Raw genomic sequence first — 20,072 nt, forward strand, 5'->3', positions numbered from 1 at the left:
TTGAACAGAACATTACATTACTAGGGTAGGACTCACGAGTTATCTCTTATTCGCTGGGATAAGGGGAGTTAGTTCAACTTAAAAAAAGGGCCAGCTTCGAAGGTCAGCAAATCTATAAAAGCAAAATATATCCATATTTTGCCAGGCACCCTGGTAAAGAGACTGAAGGCACTTTTTCAAACAGCGAAGTATTCTCTCCTACCGTCAGCTCCGATCCTTAAATCCACATACAGGTTCGATTTCCGTTGGTTACTGGGATCTGGATAAGAGCATGGGCTCATTTCCCGAACAGCGGCTGGTGCCCATGAATTATTTTTCCGCCCAGTTGTTCGCTGAGACTAATCGAAACTTTTCAACCTTCAGACAGCTCGGAGTTCTTGGTATCTAATGTCTCCCTACAATGTCACGCTGGTTCAAGCATTAGGGTCATAACAATAAAGGAAACCTTTCATTACCAGTCCCCTTGGGGACAGTCATGATTACTGTAACAGTTGTGGAGAGATGGCTAATTATGTCATTTATGAGGATAGCAAGCAGGCGGCAAAGTACAACATGCTTTTAATTTATTTTAGAACATAGCTAGCAGAGTTGCGCAATCAAATTCATTATACGTAAGCGTGCTCAAAATCCCGATAGTGCACGCTGATAGCGTCAGCAAATCCGACTTCGCCAGAATTTTTTTTTTCGCGCGAGCGACCATTGCTAGTGCGGGGAAAAATAATACATTTCGCGACAATAATGGATACAAACAGAAACTCGGCCTGCTAGTCCGAAAACGAAGACAATGTTTCGACCTTTTCCCATGGGCTAGAGTTCTTAAATGAGGCAGGAAAAGTGAAAAACAAAGGAAAAGCAGACTCGGCATCAGCGCCGTCACGATTCGCTTCAACTGATATTGTTATCCGTTTTTCGCGTCGCATTTGATGCACAATTCCACCGGCTATGTTCTAAAACAGTTGGTTCATGCTTTCAGCTGTGCACTATCGAGTTATGGAGCACGTGGGAAGTTTGGAGAGCACTCAAGAAGCTAGAGTTGCCCTCGGCTATCGCCTCGGGCAACTCTTACGCTTCTTTCGTGCTCTCGAAACTTCCCGCGTGCTCCATAACTCGATAGTGCACGCTAAAGCATGAACCAATTGTTAATTAAAGATGTTACTAAAATATGATACTTACAAGTCAGAGGGATAGTAAAAGAGGACCAGATATTTTCCTGGGGAGGAAGAGCTCATATATCAAAACGAATAGAATAAATCGGAAGGAAATGGCAAATTGTCAACAGATAATGAAAAACTGTACATTAATATGCCAAAAATTGAGCAAGGGTAAGGTTTTTAAAAAAAGAAATAATATACCTAAACAATATGTTTAATTAGATGTATTTGATCTGAACAGGTCACTCTACTAAATGTGAATCACACTTCTTCCAAATATCCGTTCATTCAAGCCCAGGCAGAAGCTACGTCTTATGCATAGATAATAGCACACACCAGTGTACATACACAATGTACACAAAGAACAATTCATCATTTGTAAGTATTACTGTGTCAAATTTTAAATGGACTTCACATGGGGCTCTTTAATTTTTCCAAGTTTTTTATGAGCAAACGGTAATATCTTAGTCTTGAAATCAGTTATCTTCAACTCTTCAACCGCGCCACTAACAGTGGATGAACACAGAAAATCTCGGTACGAGTTTTAAAAATCAACTGTGAAACGGGTGCGAGAACTCGAAAAAGTATAAGTAAAGTTAGTTATCCTCATACAACCCATATTCTTATTTTAATTTACGAGAGAATGCATAGTCAAGACAAGAATAACAGCGAGGCTAAGATTCGCTGACTAGTAGGGTTTCATACGAAGCTCAAATTTCCCACTAATTGACGCTCCCCTCCCCCCATCCACTTTCCTTCTCCTCCCCTACCCTCTCTGATACAGACAACACTGACCGTGACCGTGAGGGACCTGACTCTTATTTGGCGCTCTCTAATACCCGCTTACAAAGTCATATTTTGGAAAGAGATTGTTTAAGGTTTTCAATGTGCTTTTATTCCTCACTTTGTTGTTACAGATTTTGCTCTACAAATTTCAAACTACTTTATCTGCAATTTTGAATCATGTCAGTTCTGCGCCATGTTCACTCGGGCTTCACACACTGTTTGATGGGAATCTTGATCCCAAAAGGCAATCGGATCGTGGTTGTTACTTTGCAGGCCAAACCATTACCGCAACCGCAGTTATGTTTGCTCTATGGTAAAAAAAAAAGAGGAAAAATATGAAGCGCACTCATGGAAAGAAATTATACAGAAAGGACCAATGTTAACTGTTTTTATGAAATATGGGGACCGGGGGGATCTTGGAGGACTTTGGTTGTGTCCAAATAACATTCACTTGATTCCCCCATAACGCCTTACAACATCTTTATGCCCCACCCCTTTTACCATTGACAGTTAATTGGCAGTCTATTTTCTTGAGTCCCCCTTTATACTTTCTTGGCGATGACTCATTCTCCATAAAAATCATGTGATCTCCCTCAAAATTCAAAATTACCACAAAGGAGATAAATAATGAAAAGTTTCTGAGACCTCTGTCGCTAATGTACTGTGCCAATACTTTTCAAATATTTTGACCGTAATCTTCACGGCGTAGTCACAACTTGTGCAAAATATATGGCTTTAGCTTATAATACACTGACAGTGTCACTAAAACCAAGTAAAGAAGATTCTATATCGTGAAGCAAAATATCTTACTTCAATTTTCGAGTATTCATTACGAAAAAGTCACAAAAACATTTATAAAGAGAACTTTGTTACTAACCACAAAAAAACAAGTGAAGAACTCTCCGAGTTTTGGAGCGCAACGTTTACCAAGCGCACAGCAGTAGTTATCTTGACATTCACCCTCGGAACTGCACCTCTATGAAAATGCAACATGGCGTAAATAAAAACAAATACGCCTCGGACTGAGAAGATCAGCTAAAAAAATCCTTTTCTTATTTCTCTAATGTTGAATTTGCCTTGGGAGGATAACACTCCCAGCATCAATTCCATCAAGAGATACTTGATGACAAGGAAGATCAAATTGCTTGTGAAAAGGCATGGGAACACAGATTCCGCGTGTCCAAAGGTAGCCCTTAGAATGAAGCCCATCCTTACGGGAAATTCTTCTCTCGGTATTGGATAATTGAAGAAAATGAATTTGAGAATCGAGGCATCGTAGGAAGCAGTGCCATTACTGAGTAGGGGTGGGTGGGTATAGTTTAGGGCTGAAACAATGCCGGTGGCTCAGGGTTCTATGTGGATGTGGGGTGTATGTTCAGAACGTTCATCATACTTTTAAGTAAAATTGGTGGATATTACCCTTTTGCTCTCTCACTCGACCTCCCTCACCCCCTTCCCCTCCCCCTTATAGTATTTTGGTTCTCTAAGCGCGGAAAAAAATTGAGATTCTTACGTTAAAAAGAAATCGTTTTTTCCTCATTGGTTCGTCAGCAGACTGGTTATCCAGATCAACCTCTTCCACCTCAATGTCCATTCCTTCCGGCATGCACTGTTTAACAGGAATAACCTGTCCATTGTAGATTATATTCTTGGTCAACGCACAGGACAAACCGGCTTGGCAGCCACAGTCTCCTCCGCCCTGAAATGAAAAACCGCACATTGACGTCATCTTTGATCACTGCTGAACAGAGAGACAACGACATGGAATGTATTTGTTTTATATGATAAAAACCAAAATGCTGTAAACGGTGACGTAATCTATGCTTTTGTCCTCCAGTAAATCATAAGTAAGAATCAATCAAAACAACTTATCATATTATCATATAATAAATTCTAATCTCTCTTCCCTAAAAATAATTTTGATCTATCAGTCCACCGGGGCACCTTTTCCTTTAAACCTTCTCGTAATATCCTCTTGACGCTGAGACTGAGTATTTCTTTCTTTTCTATCATATTACAGAATGTGATTCTTCTCTTACTGATACTTCTAGCCACCCAAACAGTCTGAGAACCACAAGCATCATTCAGTCACCTACCGGAGCAATGTTGCAAGCGGCCAGTTTGGGAAGATTACTGCATCCCTAGAGAAAGATAGAAAAGATATCTTGACTGTAAAAATAGTTCCACGAGAGACTGCCTTGTGTCAACTTCTAAGGCTGTATTATCATGGTGACTGTAGACTCTAAACACTAAAAAACCAGCCTCGATTATTGTTTTCAATTCTTTTTCTTGTATCAGATAAGTTCTTTCTTAATTATCACTTCTATTTCTGACGCATACATCCATTTAATCCAAGAGGAGAGAATTGGAATCGTTGAAACATCGGTAAAAACATAAAAAAATTCATTTCTAGTAACACAAAAAAAATTAAACTCCAATAACGCCTTAATAGATTGTTTCAAAACTTTCCGCTCGCTGAAGGAAAGAAAGTGCCTGTCGCTTAATGGAAAAACTTTGTGAAAAGCAAATAAATCATCTTTATGAGGAAAAAGGCTTGAAATCATTTCTTAAGTTGTTGTGAAACTCACCAAAGCAGCTGTAGCGCAAAGACTCAGAATGACGAGAATCTTCATGACTTCAATGAAACGACTAACAGAAACTCTCAGATCCCACTGAACTTTTGGTGAAGTTGAGTGCTGTGATCTGCTGTGTCAGCTGTTTTATAGTTTTGAGGCGCAGAGGCTGAGTAGCAGCTTTTACAACATTACTAACAATGTGAGAGTCTTTAAACAAATCTTTCAAACGAAAACTGTATTTGTGAAATCAAAATTTGCTTAGCTGTTTGTTGAAAGGAATAAAGAAAACAGAACCCATTCTGAAATATTTTTGATGTGCTCTCTTTTTGAGAAGAATAAACAATTTCCGCTCTGAATGTTAATTGCCACGGCAAATTTATCAAACGCAATTACATTTCAGTTATATCCTTGCCTTATATTTTTATGGTGAATACAATTGTAGAAATGATGCAAAAGAAACCATTTGTTATGGAGAGAAATTCAAATTGGCATGCATGTTTCTCAGAACGCACTTCAATAATCCCTTGTTGGGGAAAATGAGGAATTATTCTGACCCAAACTTCTGAAAAATGGTTATTCGACGATTTGTTAATGCTTCCACTACGACAAATAACTACGTTTACAGTCTATGTCTACAAACACAGCTTAACTAACATGGTTGCATTAAATTGTTGCTGCTTTAAGAGAATAAGTCATACACCGTGAAGTATCTATTACAGGTTTAAGAAGTCTTATAACAAAGGCTAACAGTGTGTGTTATTTTGTCAGTCAAAGCTTCCTTTTTTGGCGATGAAAAAAGGCTGGTAAAACAAACAAAACAAACAGGATTTCTTACTCTGTTTGCAGCACGATAAAGTATGTATTCGCAGGAGCATCGAATGATAAACGTTTCTTTAATTCAAATATAGCACCAGACTTGTACAGTCACTTAGATAGCTAACATAGCAATCTTTTGTTGATCTTGTTTCAATTTCAAGACAACGTATGATTGGAAAATTGTTTTTCTTCAAAGGTCGTTGGAACATTTGACAATTTTTTATTTACATAGAGTTTTCCATGGCCTTCGGCATAAGATGGCTGGATACACGCGGCCAAATTCGCTTCGCCGTGGTTTCTCATCGATCTGAGGAACTGGTTTCCAAGTGAGCACAATGGCTTACATCGTTCTGAAAATTTGTCATACGAAAAACAATTGAATTCATTTAATACAACTTAATTCAGAGCTCCCTCCGAATATAATACAGTATAATTTCGTTACTGATAAAAAAAAAACCTTGAACTCTGCGGCTTCATAGTTTTGAAAACCGCTGGATTTAATTAGTTAAGAATCATTCAGTAGTGAGGCTACGCTCCCAAGTTGAGAAAAATTTATTGGGAATTCTCCGAGATTGTCCCCTAAAACTGTTTAACGGGATTTCCCCATATTAATCAAAGAGAGATAAAGAAAAAAAATCGCTCATATATTCTATTTGTCATAGTTGTGTATCTCCGTTAAAAAACGCTTTTTTCCATAAGAATTGCTTTTTGGACTTCCTTTTTTGATCAGAAGTCAGCAGTAAGTATGCTTTTCTTCAATCTAGAGACTTTACAAAGCACTCAGGCTTAAAATACTTGCTACATAGATAGGAATTTTTGTTTAAAGGAGTGTTCTCCCTTCGGATTTTTACCAGCCATTTCTGGAGAAGAGCTTTGTTTGAGAGCGGCAAGGAATTCCATGCGAGGCCGCGACAATCTTCTTTTGAACTCCAGCTCGTACAGCCAAAGGCTATACAGTGTCTAACCGTTATGTTTCACCTAAACTTTAACAGCGATGTAATATTTTCTACACTCCTGATAGTAATCTTCAGGGAAGCTCGACCCGATAGACTCGCTTTCGCCTACGCAACCATAGGATACTGCTGTCCAACTAAACTGCGCGCGCGGAACAGGAATAAGAGCTATTGGGTTGTGTTATGTCGCGTTACTTTCAAAATTTGCAGGTTTTTGAGAAATGATGTTGGACAAATTGTCGGCCTTTCAGAACAAAGAGTTGAAGGATTTTATATCAGAGACAGATCCAGGGGAGGGGCTGAGGGGGTTGTAACCCCCACCCTTCCCTCCCACCACCTTTGAGCAGCATTTCTTTCTTGTTATTTAGTTTGATTTTTCCTAAAAATATAAATGAAAGGATTTTTTTACGAAATTGTTTCACTTCCACTAGACCCCCTTAAGAGCTCGCGCGAGAGGCACAGGCCGTCGCTCGCCTGCCACACCACTGGCGTTTAAGATTACTTCAATAGTGTACAATTGAGTAGAACAAGTAAAAATGTGGTGTACGACTACGTGATGAAAACTCTGGAATTTTTTCCTCTGTTTCATTCATATTCGACACCTAACCTAAAATGTAAGTCTCTGATAGGCTGTTCTTCTTCCTCTTTATGAATTTTTTTATTTTGGAGATTGCTGTCATGGCAATGAAAGATAACCTCATAAGTTGCAATTGAGAACGAATTTTTTTCGCTTTATCGTCTTTGGAGAAGATTTAATGAACAGTTCTCAGAACTGTGGGACAATTTCCTACGTGCACAGGAATTGTTCAATTTTTCCCCTTGCTCGGCTGAATGATAACAAATGATCGACTTTCAATCTTATGCCGCATGTCAGTGAACTGGTCACAGTAAAGAGTCTGTTAACTGAATTCAACAAGTAATTTCCAGATTTTTCTCGAAGACTTTCTTTATTCCTTTCGCTGAGATTATTCTAAGCGTTAAATGGTTAGTTTTGTCTTCTCCTCGGCTGATTACTTTGTCTCGGTCTAGAGACTGGTACGAGTTACATGCACTGCCTCAGGGCGACCTTGATAGCAGTCAGACGGATGGTAACGGAGGCTGTTTCGGTACAAATGAAACCGTCACGGCAACCACACTTGTGCAAGTGCTGAAAAAAATCAATCAGATAATATTATTGGTTATAGTTATTATAATGAAATGATAATGAAACGATAATGAAAATAATAAAAATGACAAATATGGATAATGACATGATTTCGAGTGCAGTTTGGTGTGAATAAGTGGGACTAAATTTTTCAAAGACAAAAACATTGCACGGTACCGTAAGGTAAGTACAATTTTTAGTCTGAAAAATTTACAAAGCTTATCTTTTACATCAAATTGCGCAACGAATCATGGTATTACTAATAATTTTAAAGAAAAAATCCTCACATTAAGCCAAGAAAAACGAAGTTATGACAGCACACGCGCACTGTTTGTAATATACATCGTGTTACAAATACATGGAAAAATACACTCGTTTTCAGCCAATCAGAGGGCGTATTGTTTTGTTTTGTTTTTCCATTTTCATTACGGTTATGACAGCAGTGATGATGATACAGATAATTTTAGATAATGATGCTGACTGCTTATAATTATGAGTCTGATGATAATAATAATGATAATAAGAACAAAACCAATAGTAATAGTAATTTGGATATATCAACAAAGTTGAAATGGTAAATTGGCCACCGTAATGATTACAAAGGCTGACGTTTGTTGATATATCCAAATTATTTCGTTACTCCCACCGACGCAGCCCCAAACAGTTTCTTTCGTAACTATCAGCCTTTATTCAATAGTAATAATGATGAGGCCATTGACACTACTTATAATGATATTAATAATAATAATGATAATAATAGTTCTAATGATACTAATGATAATGGCGGATGCTAATAATAATAATTACGATCAAAAGGATAACGGCAACAATAAGGATAGCGATAACAAGATTGTTAATGATACCCCACCGATGTTATTGCCTTTATTACAACTGGACTACAAGAAATAATGCAAACCTTCATTCTTCAACTAACCGTTAAATAACATGTGAAGTACTTCGGAAGTTTTGGAGAGCATCTGTGACGAATCCGCGCCACAAAGGTGGGTGCCCCCTAACACAAACAAAACACAGAACATAAACGAGTCCGAGAACACACGCCACAATACAACTAAACGTAGGCCTAGAGATATTTATTATGCTAATTAAAACAATAAAGCGACTAACAATAACGATAATACAATGCTCTAATTAATTTACAGGAATACGCTAACTTAAACTACAGTACACTAAAACTATTTACAAGATTATTACTATTAAGATAAAAAAAAGGTTTTTTTTTTTTTTAGTTCAGTTCGGTTGGGTTTCACCTTACGCCCGCGTCCGTGTTCTTCTCTTGTCCACAAATCACCACGCTCCACCAACAAACAGTGCCCTGCCAAACCAAACTCCCGTTTCTCCAACCAGGTTCCTGTCTCACCAGTTCTCAACTTTGCTCGTTTCCTTCGTTTCAACTTTGCTTCGTCTTCTGACAACTTTGCAGTTTTCAACTTTTACTTCTCGTAACTTGATTCGCTCAGACTTGTTATTGAATTAGTTACTATCTCTTCTTCCTTTAGCTCACAGTCTGGTAGATTCTTTGCACACTCGTTCCCCCGCAAATGGTTTTCTACCGTGAAATGGAACGATTATTCTGAATGAATTTCTCAGAAATGATACTGTGCCGAGTCTCCGTCGACTCAAATTTTTCCACGCTCTTCGCTCGTAACTCACAAACCTTCACCTCACTTCTTCAAAAAAAAAACCACACCGTACCAAACCACCCAAATCCTTAAATACACATGGACGCAAGGTGCCCGAAAAGAATGAAGAAAACTATTTGATATACACAATAAAGGTTAATTACACAACAGTTTACACAAGTGAAGAATAAAAATTACGTAACAGATACAAATAACCACGAACTACACTGATCCTAAGAGAATAAAAAAAATAATTTACATTTAATAAATAAATTCCTAACACTTCCATGACAGCATCTCTTGTTCAATAAGCAACACTGGTCTTCTCTGCAGTCAGTTTAAGTTGTACATCTCTGTTTTGCAAAATAATAGTAACATGTTAGTCTATAAAGACTAGCAAAAACTAACGATAAAAACTGACGTTTCGGTGTCATCATGGCGCCATTGTCAAGGAGAAATAAAAAATAAAGTTTGTGGCAAGGTGTAACACTAAATTAGCATAAATATGGTAAGAGCTAATTAAACAAATACTTTTGCGCGAATTTTTTATTTCTCCTTGACAATGGCGTCATGATGACACCGAAACGTCGGTTTTTATCGTTAGTTTTTGCTAGTCTTTGCATTTCTAAATCTTTATTGATAAGAATGTTAGCCTACGACATTTTTAAAAACATGCAAAGCACAAAGTTGTCTAAATTTGAACTGAAGATGACAGAAGAACTGTCGAAATATGTTTTTAAAAAATGTCATATATTTTCCCAAACTCGTGACATAAATTCGTGACATATCTCCAGACCTTTTGGCAATAGTAACATTCGTGCAACACTAAGCTTTAGACATGAAAGAGATATGTTGTTGTCATTTGGTGCATATAGCTGTTGGTACATCCCTTGATCTTATCAGTCAATTAAACGCAACTCAAACTGTAACAATTCACGACTTATGCTCGTGCCTTTCACGTGCTCGACGCTTGTCTGGTGTATTTCATGATCTTCCTTTATTTTTGTTTTAGACTGGTTTACAATCCTAGGAGGAACAGACTCACTAGCTATGTATGGTTCTATGGTTAACCCAATTATTTCAATTAAATCCCCCCTACCCATTAAACAAAAAACGTTTCTTCTTCATGGGAGCCACGGCACCTTCCCCGTCACGATCGACTGTTTCCACTTCTATCTCCATCCCTTCTGGCATGCACTGTTTGACGTCGGTCATTTGTCCTTGGTAGACCAACTTTTTAGTCAGAATACAGTACAGACCGGTTTGACAGCTGCAGACTGCATCCTGGTACAAGAATCACGTGACGTAGGTGTAACTAATACGTTATGAACTGAGACACAGAGAGACACCTGCACTAACAGCCTCGAGGACCACAATGCTTTGCAACACAACAGTCTTAGAGACCTTGAGGCAGAAGCTTTTGGTGGCGGAATAAGAGCGGTGGGACGGGCTGTAATGCTCCCCTCCCCTCCCCCCTCTTACGACAATCTGGGAGGAAAAGCCACTTTTCGTTATATTTCAGCTTTTAATCTAGGTTCTTAAAAGTAGTGGCGAGAGTTTTCTGAACCAATCACCAGGTGAAGTTTAAGCAGAACCAAGGAATCCTGCATTTCTTTCGACGCTTAATTGAAAATATCTCTAAGCCATCAAAGTGACTACAAGCATTATTACCACAAATATTTATCAACACCATGAAGAATAAGAAATCTGTTTTGGGCTCACCTCTCTGTTACAGGCTGCAAGTTCAGGAAGATTTGAGCATCCCTGAAAGAAACACAAGCATCTAAATTGACTCTTCAAAGAAAGTTCACAAAACGCGTGATTTGGTTAGGGATATGAGTTAGTGATTCTCTTCATTCTACTGAGAGGGAAAAGATGGAATATTAAAAGAAATGAAACGTTTCAACTTTTGGAATCTCACCAGACTAACAGTGGCACAGAGGCTTAGAAAAAGGAAGATCTTCATGGCTTGAGTTTGAGTGAATGGAATTTGAATCGCTCACGATGTAGAGGCTATGATCTTGATGAAACAAATTGTGACTAGAGGCCCTCGCGCCGTGCTCTTAAAGTTTCCGAGAAAAATTTTGAAGTGGTATGTTTTGCAATTTATCTCAAGGAGTGCAAAATGAGGCTAAGTATTTCAAACAGCGCGTTTAAACGAAAATGAAACGAAGCTTGCCCAACTGCGTGTTGAGTAAAGCAGTTTAGGAGACAACACTCAGTGCGTTAGTGTTGGATAATTTTTTGTGTTGGCAGAAAGGAGCTCTTAACGCAGTGCAAAGTTGTTCAGCTGCAATGCCAATTTAGTCATGTCTGATTTGTGCTGAGTCCTCCTAGCTTTTAGCCGCCAAAGCGCTGAGTCGAAAGGTCTTGCTTAGGGTTGAGCCACGTACAGCGAAACCATTGCTCGACTTTCGATTAAGGGGTCAGCGGAAGAACAGATGGGGTGAGGGCCTTTCTTATTCTTAAGCACAAATATTTACCTCGATTTAGTCCGTTTCTCTAAACCTCTTGAGTACTGTTTTGGGTGGCTTAACGAAGTTTTTTACAATCGAAAATCTTAAAAAAAAAAATAGATGAATCACTAATTTTTTACTAACTTTGATAACTATATCTTTTACGCTAAGAATGAAAGAAAAAGACATGAAGATAACTTGCCATTAGAAAAAAAGAAACGTCCTCAATATGCGTTGATACTTTGAAAAAGTGTACTGCACACTTAACTACTACAACGGTTATCAGTAACTGGCTTAAACAACCTAAGGCGATACAAAGGTTAGCGTGCAAAGAACTTGTCGTCCTAGTATACGTCGGATGTGTCTCTGCTGTAGAGATGAATACTTCCTTACAATTTAATTTTTTTTAGTCTTACGACACATGAAATAATGCTATTATGCGTGGATATGATGGAAATCCCTTGTCTTGCATCAAGGGTTCCACTCGCATGCGTTTCGATCATGACCCTTGCGGCGTATGGGTACAAACAGTTGAAAAAACACATTATCACATTGAAAATGTTCGTTTACGTAAGAGGTTTAAAAGTACTCTTGCTTTTTTTTAATAATATCTGTGAAAATACTGTACTTCAGTAGTGAAGTATAACGAACAACGTTTCAGTTGGAACGTCCCGTTAGAGTGTGAACTACATCCCAGTTGTATACTTTCGGCTCTTTTAGTTAAACGAAAGAAACATGATGACTGCCATACTAATTTTGAGCTGAAGCATTTCACTTGCTTTGGTGAGCTTTGAGGAATTTAAGACACATGTCGCTACTGAACATCATCTTCTATTTCAACTTTAGACACGTACCGCTAAAACTGAGTTTAATTCTATCAAACTGGAACAGAGTATTTGCTGGCAAAACGGCGTGTTTTCTGCTTTTTTAAATCTTTAAATAATTCATTATCAAATACTTCACAGAACTTCTTTTATTTTATACGACGCGCACATTCAAGGAAAGCTGGAAACAAAGACAAAACACACATCTTTTTTAAACTTGTGAGCAAACTTGGAAACCAGATATGAGTCTCTTTCTGTTCTGTTTGTTGTCGTCGTTTGTACTCATCGAGTAAAATGTCCGATTCCAATTACTCTACACATTTCTTGTACATGTTGTTCTTTTCTTTTTCTTCAGGGATGTTCAGAACTTCCTGAACTTTCAGTTTGTAAGAAGCCGGTGAGTAAACACCTTAATTAGATTATTTTATTGTTCAATGCCATAGAATGCTGTCTTTAAGAAGTCTGGTAACTCAAATTTTCTACAACAATTCTACCACATATATGCTTCGAATACTTTTCATGAAGAGACTTGCGTTTTGTAGCGTCCTGCCAGGTGACACTACAATAGAGTGAATCTTTTAGAGACCAAGGTTATACTAGTTTTGTGTCATTATTAGCGACTGGCAAAGAAAAAGAAAATCGATGCCTCTCTAAGTTAGTAAAAAACAAAGAAGAAGAAAGAAGAACAAACTTCCTAAGAATTTATTTAGCTGTAAGGTTACCTCTTCATTAAGCTCGCTCGTCATACGGCAAAGCGGGTGGCAAGTTCACTTTGAATTATAATTCACCGGATGAGAATTTTTATTCTGCTCTCGTCACTCCTTTTCTGTGGCCAGGAAGGAGATTGCAGTTGCCAGAATGGTCTTTCCTGCGTTCTCACCAAGAATGTGATAGAACACGGAATCGAGAATCCCGTTAAACAATGCATGCCGGGAGATATGGATATCGAAGTGGAGACGATCGACCTTAATAACCAGGCAGCAGATGCACCCATGAGGGTCGGGCGCTGGCTGTACTTCAACGTAAGTTTGAAAGTTTATTGGAATGATTGAAAATTTTTGAGGACCGATAACTTTTCTGTTGACGGTCATACTATTGAGAGAATGGGGGAAATACGGCTTTTAGGAGTTCAAATCGATGAAAATTGAGTTTACTAGTTATATCAGTGATCTATGCTCCAAGGCCAGTCAAAAAGTAGGGGTCCTAGTGCGGCTACGCAATTTAATACCCTGTAATGCTAAACTATCACTTTACAGGTCTTCAATTCTGCCCTATCTAACCTACTGTCATCTAGTATGGCACTTTTGTAATGCATCGGAACGGAGAAAGCTTGAGCGGATTCAGGAGCGAGCACTTAGGGCTTTGTACAAAACTAGATCAGCGTCCTATCAAGAACTGCTAAGTCGCGCCAAACTACCGACGTTGTACAATCGGCGCCTACAAGACATTGCCACTTTGATGTTTAAAGTTAAGCACAGTCTCGTACCCGAGAATATTTCTGACTTATTTAATATAAAGAACACTCCGTATGATTTACGGAACAGTGACTTCGAACTGCCAAGATTCGAAACTGTAAGATTTGGTAGGAATTCTATTAAATATATGGGACCTCTCATCTGGTCGAAGTTACCAAGACACCTAAGAACGATAGAAACTCTAGATTCGTTCAAGAAGAACATAAGAAAAGTCGTACCGTCTCGTTTTCGAAGGACGGCCTTACATATCATTAATACTAATGTTACCTGAACATCTACATTTGAAATTTTTTTATAAACAAATAATATTTTCAAAGCAAACTGTTCCACAAGATCTGTGACGAAATAACTTCACGGGACTGGCAAAGTTTCAGTCACAGCAAATTATGCAAAAAGTCTAGAAAGATTTAAGCTCAAATCTCGTTTAACGTTTAAAGCGACATATCAATGACTGCCACCATCGTGTTGATACAAACCTCGCAAACTTTAAAACACGTTCTCTAGTGATACCTGCGAAAGTATTCACTATAATTTCCGGTAAGATTTTCGCGGACAATCTGATCGATTTCTCTTACATTGTGTGCTGAGACTGAAACTTTTCACCTCAAGCAATTCTCCATCACACGGCCCAAACAAACATAGCGAGCAGCTGAGCTGTTAGTATTTGTCCGTGTTACAACACACGAAAGGACTCCAAGGCACACTTCACTCTGATTGGGCAGAAAAACACAAAGATTTTCTGGCACCAATCAGATGGCAGAACGACTGCGACCGTTTGGAACTAGTCTTGTAAGACAATGTCCCCAGGGGCTATTCATGCCCTAACTTGAAATCGACCCACAGCCCGTGGGTCTCCGAGGATGCAATAACACATGAACGAACATTACCTGCTCGACAGTTTCAAGTGTGGCACAGGCATAACCAAAAGCCTCCTTTATCAATGCCGCAGCATCATAGCTTCCAGACTCCTCCACAAAATGCTTTCCTTGCAACATCATTGCAATGGCTGTTGTCACGGCAACACAGGACGCGATGCATCTTGGGTCTGCATGGGTGACTTTACATGCTGCCTTTGTGTTCTCTATCACTGCATCCGTATGTCGCCAAAGTTGTGAACTCCTAGAATTGAAGTGCGCATGACTCCTCCGGTTTGAGCTACAAAGCGACCTCAAGATTCCCAGACGTACTCGGCTGCCTGAGAACAAAGATTAAGCAGTAAGTTTACCTGACAAGCTGAATTATTCACGCGCTTTGATCGGTTGTTACTCGTGATCTATTGGAAGACAAATGCATGATTACCCCTCAGAGTGATTAGCATCTAATTTCTCCTTGGAACATTAGCCCAAAATCATACATTAAAGTTATGAGAATGAAGGAAATGATCAGCAATTGAAGCTCTTGCCATGTTTCTGCACAGTAATAGATAACGGCAGTCATCAAAATGGGGTAAGAATATCAGTGATAACTGCACTTTCTGATCCCAGAAATGTGAAGGATGATCCAATGCCAAATTCTCTAAACTAACACTATAAGAATTGTATGGCAGACAGTAATGAGAATTACTAAACATGATCTCAGGGGTAAAAGTGTTCATTATGCCACCTGGTTAGCTCAAGTGGTAGAGCGCTGGACTGCTGTGCGGGAGGTTGAGGGTTTGATCCCCAGACCAGGGGAGTAGGGAATGTAGTTCCCACTGTTGTGGTCTGGCCTGTTTATTGAAATTGGGGGCATCTATTAAAATTAGTCTTCACAAAAAATTGTAAACTGCAGCAAGCAGTCTGTTAAGTCCACCATGAAACATTCTGATGTGCATTTGATCATATCCCAATGTTAATTTGCACAATATAAATATTAAATTGTTATTAATTACATGTATATTTACTTAAGCAGGCCAGGGCAAACTACTGACTGCCCTCATTGCTCTGTACCTTGTGTGGATCAGTAAGAAAGTCAGGGTGATGCAGAACACCATAATTATGCAGTGCTGCCAATTCCCATCCCACCACTATCACCTAGCTCTGGAAAACCCTTTCTGCTCCAAAATCTAATTGTTTTTTGGGCAAAATCAACAGGAACCAACTGCAAGAAATCAAAAAGCCAAGTTAGTCCAAATCAGTATTCAAAATAGGTCACATATTATTTTTATCTATTATGATGGTTTACCTCAAGTCAATCTAGAGCCCTTACTGCCTTAAAGTCTTTACTTGTGCCAGGGGGCTCTTTGCAGTAGAGCTCAAGGATGAGCTATTGAAAAAGTGATGGAGACTACAAAATCAAAATCATTTGATCTGACTCATCTGTCCAGTCTCCACTGTCCCATCTCCACCAGTGAACATCCTTGAACTTCATATCATATTCCAAACGTATCCTATCTTGACTTGCATTGAAAAACTCCTTTACTTTCTTTACAAAGTGTGTCTTACTGTAAATCTGTAAGAATCATATAATAATATAGCCTTATTACTGAGTAATGGAGTCTGAGGAGGTGAAGGTTCACAATTATAACCTCTCATACTTTGGGAGCTTGAGGAAGAGGCAATCAAAGATACTTTGAAACTAAGTCTGTTAACACTAGTTTGAAAGCAGAAAGCAAATAAGAAATTATCGTTGGCCACCAAGTTATTGTGAACACCATGTTGTTTTGTTAGATTATGCCCACACTGAGAATTGTTACGCTAATTTCTTGGATTGTTTGGGTCAGGTTTTTGTGTATGACCCGTGTATAAGTCAAAGGTGATTTTTTGAGCTGATATTTCTGGTCATAAAAGGTCGATTTATACACAGGTAAATACAGTATTCAGTTAAAATGTCTTAAGTTTGGACAAGCCTTTGAGCATTTACACAGGAAAAATGGGAAGGGGCTGCTTTGCAACAAAAATTTCTTCCACAGTTTTTCTATAGTGTAATTGTTTACTTCTTCATCAGAGATTTATTTTAATCAATGTAAAATGAAGTAAAAGTTGCTGCCTTAAGGCTGAAAGGACTACCCAACAGTTTGATTAACAAATTCTCATCTGCATGAGGATCATGGGAATGTTTTAGAAAACAGTATGGAGAATATGCATACTGATGTTTAACATATGAGGCATGACTAATGCAAGCAAAAGGGACCTTACAAGGTTAACCTTGTGTTTCAAGATGACATCAAGAATTACAGCTTCCCCTGCCCAGACCAACACTCAAGGTCTTAAAATAACTGAGAAGAATATGCTGCCTTTTTATAACATCTAGAAATGGTTAGATATTCTAGGCTTCTCGGATAGGGATGAATAAATGGAGGTCGTGTCTCCTGCAGGGTTAGGGGTAGGAGACATTAATTTCCCATGCACGAGATTACTGTGTGATGGATGTCCTCCCCTGGGGTGGGATGGGTGGGTTGTTGTCTTGCATTTCATACATGAGCCTCTGGCTCAGGCAATATGGGTAACCATGCCCCACGTAAAGGCATGAAACTTTCATTTGATTGATTCCTTGCAAAAGCTTTGATAGTGTTCAGAACTTGTAAGATTTTCAGAAATTTGGGTAATGAGATTGACTAGATCATTACTACAAGAAAACACAATTAAAAGTGATTTTTTAAAAAGTTAAACAGCCTGATAACCACCCTCTGAGGTAAGCTTACTGTAAGAAAAAACAATTTAACCAACAAGCTTAGATGTAAAAACTGCCAAATGCCCAACATAAACACAGAATGTTATAAGAACACATTTGTAAATAGATTAATTTTTAAATAGAACCTTTTATGATATTTTATGCCAGATATATGTAACTAGTTTCTCACATTTTTAATCTTTTTATTATAATTTAGCTGAACTTTTAATCCTTTCATCCTGTAACATTAGATAGGTATTTTTATCTCATGAGCAATGAAGGCATTTATTATTATTATAATTATTATTATTATTATTATTATTATTATTATTATCATAATATTATTATTAATGAAGGTTAGAAAAATTGCATGCATTTGACTCTGGAAATTTGGCAAGCATAATTATTTTCTATGTGGCAGTTCACCCTTTAAAAATCCTATCGCATCCCCAGAACAATTTCCATATATGGTGCCTTTGATACAATCCATCAAGTCCTTCTTGTTCAAGGAAGATTCAATATTGAAAGAAGCAGGTGGGACTAGTGCTTCATCGTGTTGTTCTGTTGAAGATTGGCCTCCCTGTGACTGACAGTCACATCAGAGGATTCCTTTTTGTTTGCATTTTGTTTACTGATATCACTGACTGTAGATTCTTGTTCAATAATGGGTTGTTGGCCCAAATAGGCTGTTACAGAGATTGAAGTGATAAATTTTAAAAATCACAAAAAAACAAAAGGATACAGCCTATTGCTTCATTTGATGACAAACAAAACCTGTGTCACCAACTGTAAAGAAATGTCCTCCACTAGGGGAAGGGAAGAAGAGTCTGCATTGGGATTTAAAATACCTGTTGGGCCAGGTTGTTCAAAACAAAATTAACCTACACTGGAGTTAGAATAAATTTTTTAATTTACTTTTAGTAGCTTTGCAAAGGAGTGTTTCATTTGCATTTTTTTCTGTCAGTTTAGAGAAATTTAAAACCAAGGTTAACCTATGTTAGATCAATGTTAACCCCCTTTTGAACCCCCCTTACAAAATGGATTTTGGAATTCCTAGGATTATCCACAGATTCCTAAGTATTTATGTCTAGGAATAAGAGGTGTGAGTTTTCAAGGTAAATTCTGAATGGAAATTCCCAACTGCAACCCCTCTGGTTCTAAAAATCTAGAAATACCCAGAAATTCCAAGTTCATAGCCAACAGGACTTGGATTTCTAGGCAATTCCTATGAATTCCAACTCAGAGCACCAATCACTCCCCTGAAAGACTATAAATCTAAAAACTTGCCACAAATTCCGAGGAATTTGCAGGAATTTCTAAGAATGTTCAAGAATTACTGGGAATTTAAGGAAAACTTTGAGATAACTAAATATAAAATTAATACATGCATTAACTTCCAACTAAAAATTCAATTAGTCAAATGAAATTTATTTACATGTTTAACCCAGGTTTAGATGTAAAACATTTTATATTCTATGGTATATTAACATCAACGTGTAGTAATATTACAGTGAAATTTAATTTATTTTTCTTTTCTTGAAAACTTCATAAAAACTACCCTCGATTTCAGCTATTTATTTAAAATAGTCCTAGTCAATCATTCAATTTGGTTTGACAAAAATTGTGAATAAAATCTGTTGATTCCTTTCCATGAAATACATTAACTTGAATTATGTTTATTGCAATAAATACTATCAGTCACAAAATGATACAAATGGCATTTATCCTTTCCTGTGAGAGGCAGGCTTTGACTCAATTTTTTGTGGTTGTAATTTCTTTGGATAAAACACTTGTGCGTTAGCATTCAAATGTAAGCTGCCAAGCAGCATTTTCATGTATACTGTTTGTTTTTGTTGATTAGAACTGCAAATCGAAATTCAAAGATTTCTACTCAATTTTGACCCAACACTCTTGGGAGTGAAGCTAGGGCTTAATAACAGTTAAATAATTGATTTTTTAATCAGAATCGTGTTGTAACTGTAACAACAAGTTGTAATAAAGTTATCCTAAACTGCTGGCTTAGCAGCTGTGTCTTTTTTTGCTGGGGTCGCAGATTGTCGAACGTGACTAAAATAAAATAATTATCCTGAAACCTTTAGCTTACTGATAGATTTGATTCATTTTTAAGCGTAAGCTTAAGAAACTGTCGCATGCAACTGACCGAGTCGATTCTCAGTTTTGATCACGTACTGAATATCGCAATTTATACTCACCACCAACTTTCAAAATCGTAGCTTTATAAATGGCCGCTCGACCCTTGTTACTTGTTTGTACTACGATGTAGTCGATATGTGAACTGTTGTCCCTTCTTTTTAACTCCACGGCGCCAACAACTTGCTTTTCATCTTAAATACTCATGCTGTTCTCGTCTTCCCATCGAACGACGGTAAAAATCCATCTTTTTTAGGGATGTTGTTTTAAGCTAATCAGTCAAGAAGAGAAATAACAACGTAACTGCAGTCCGCAGATGAAAAGTACATTTAAAGATGAGCGCTAATTGAAATTTTTTTTGTTTCTGATCTCGGGCATGATCACGTGGATATTTTGGGAATTGTCATTGGTTAGTTAAGAGAGTTTGCTGGCTTGCCCGACTGCAGTCTCAAGAGAAGCGTGCAAGATAGCAAGATTATGGAACACCCTTACTTCACTGAACGTTGCTC

The 20,072-nt window shown here is 37.9% G+C and overlaps 2 protein-coding genes and 1 pseudogene across 4 annotated transcripts in view; all 3 read right to left on the reverse strand.

The window, feature by feature from the left end:
- Positions 1-2,026: 2,026 nt before the first annotated feature.
- On the reverse strand, positions 2,027-4,625 carry LOC148731730 (uncharacterized). The gene is made up of 5 exons (XM_088762032.1): positions 4,526-4,625; positions 4,034-4,078; positions 3,451-3,636; positions 2,815-2,913; positions 2,027-2,245 (listed from the first exon to the last, which is right to left on the reverse strand). The coding sequence occupies exons 1-5, from the start codon at positions 4,568-4,570 to the stop codon at positions 2,135-2,137; spliced, it is 486 nt and encodes a 161-aa protein (XP_088618158.1). The 5' UTR covers positions 4,571-4,625; the 3' UTR covers positions 2,027-2,134.
- A 3,865-nt stretch (positions 4,626-8,490) lies between these two features.
- Positions 8,491-19,910, reverse strand: LOC148731731 (uncharacterized). 2 transcript variants are annotated; one of them, XR_016002027.1, is made up of 6 exons: positions 19,626-19,910; positions 15,750-16,251; positions 14,709-15,016; positions 10,789-10,830; positions 9,326-10,350; positions 8,491-8,993 (listed from the first exon to the last, which is right to left on the reverse strand). XR_016002027.1 is itself a non-coding variant. In XM_088762072.1 (5 exons), the coding sequence occupies exons 3-5, from the start codon at positions 14,817-14,819 to the stop codon at positions 10,162-10,164; spliced, it is 342 nt and encodes a 113-aa protein (XP_088618198.1). In that variant the 5' UTR covers positions 14,820-15,016; positions 15,750-16,251; positions 19,626-19,910; the 3' UTR covers positions 8,491-10,161. The 2 variants fall into 2 exon arrangements, 1 of the variants encoding a protein (XP_088618198.1); XM_088762072.1 differs by having other exon boundaries at positions 8,491-10,350.
- The window catches only part of LOC148731732 (uncharacterized), a 152,897-nt pseudogene continuing 142,183 nt past the window's right edge, over positions 9,359-20,072 (reverse strand). The window contains exon 8 of the transcript XR_016001508.1: positions 9,359-9,419. The product of XR_016001508.1 is annotated as an uncharacterized LOC148731732 (transcript). The remainder of the gene's footprint in view (positions 9,420-20,072) is intronic.

Source organism: Stylophora pistillata, chromosome 5 (genome assembly GCF_964205215.1).
Source record: "Stylophora pistillata chromosome 5, jaStyPist1.2, whole genome shotgun sequence".
Classification (NCBI taxonomy): Eukaryota; Metazoa; Cnidaria; class Anthozoa; order Scleractinia; family Pocilloporidae; genus Stylophora; species Stylophora pistillata.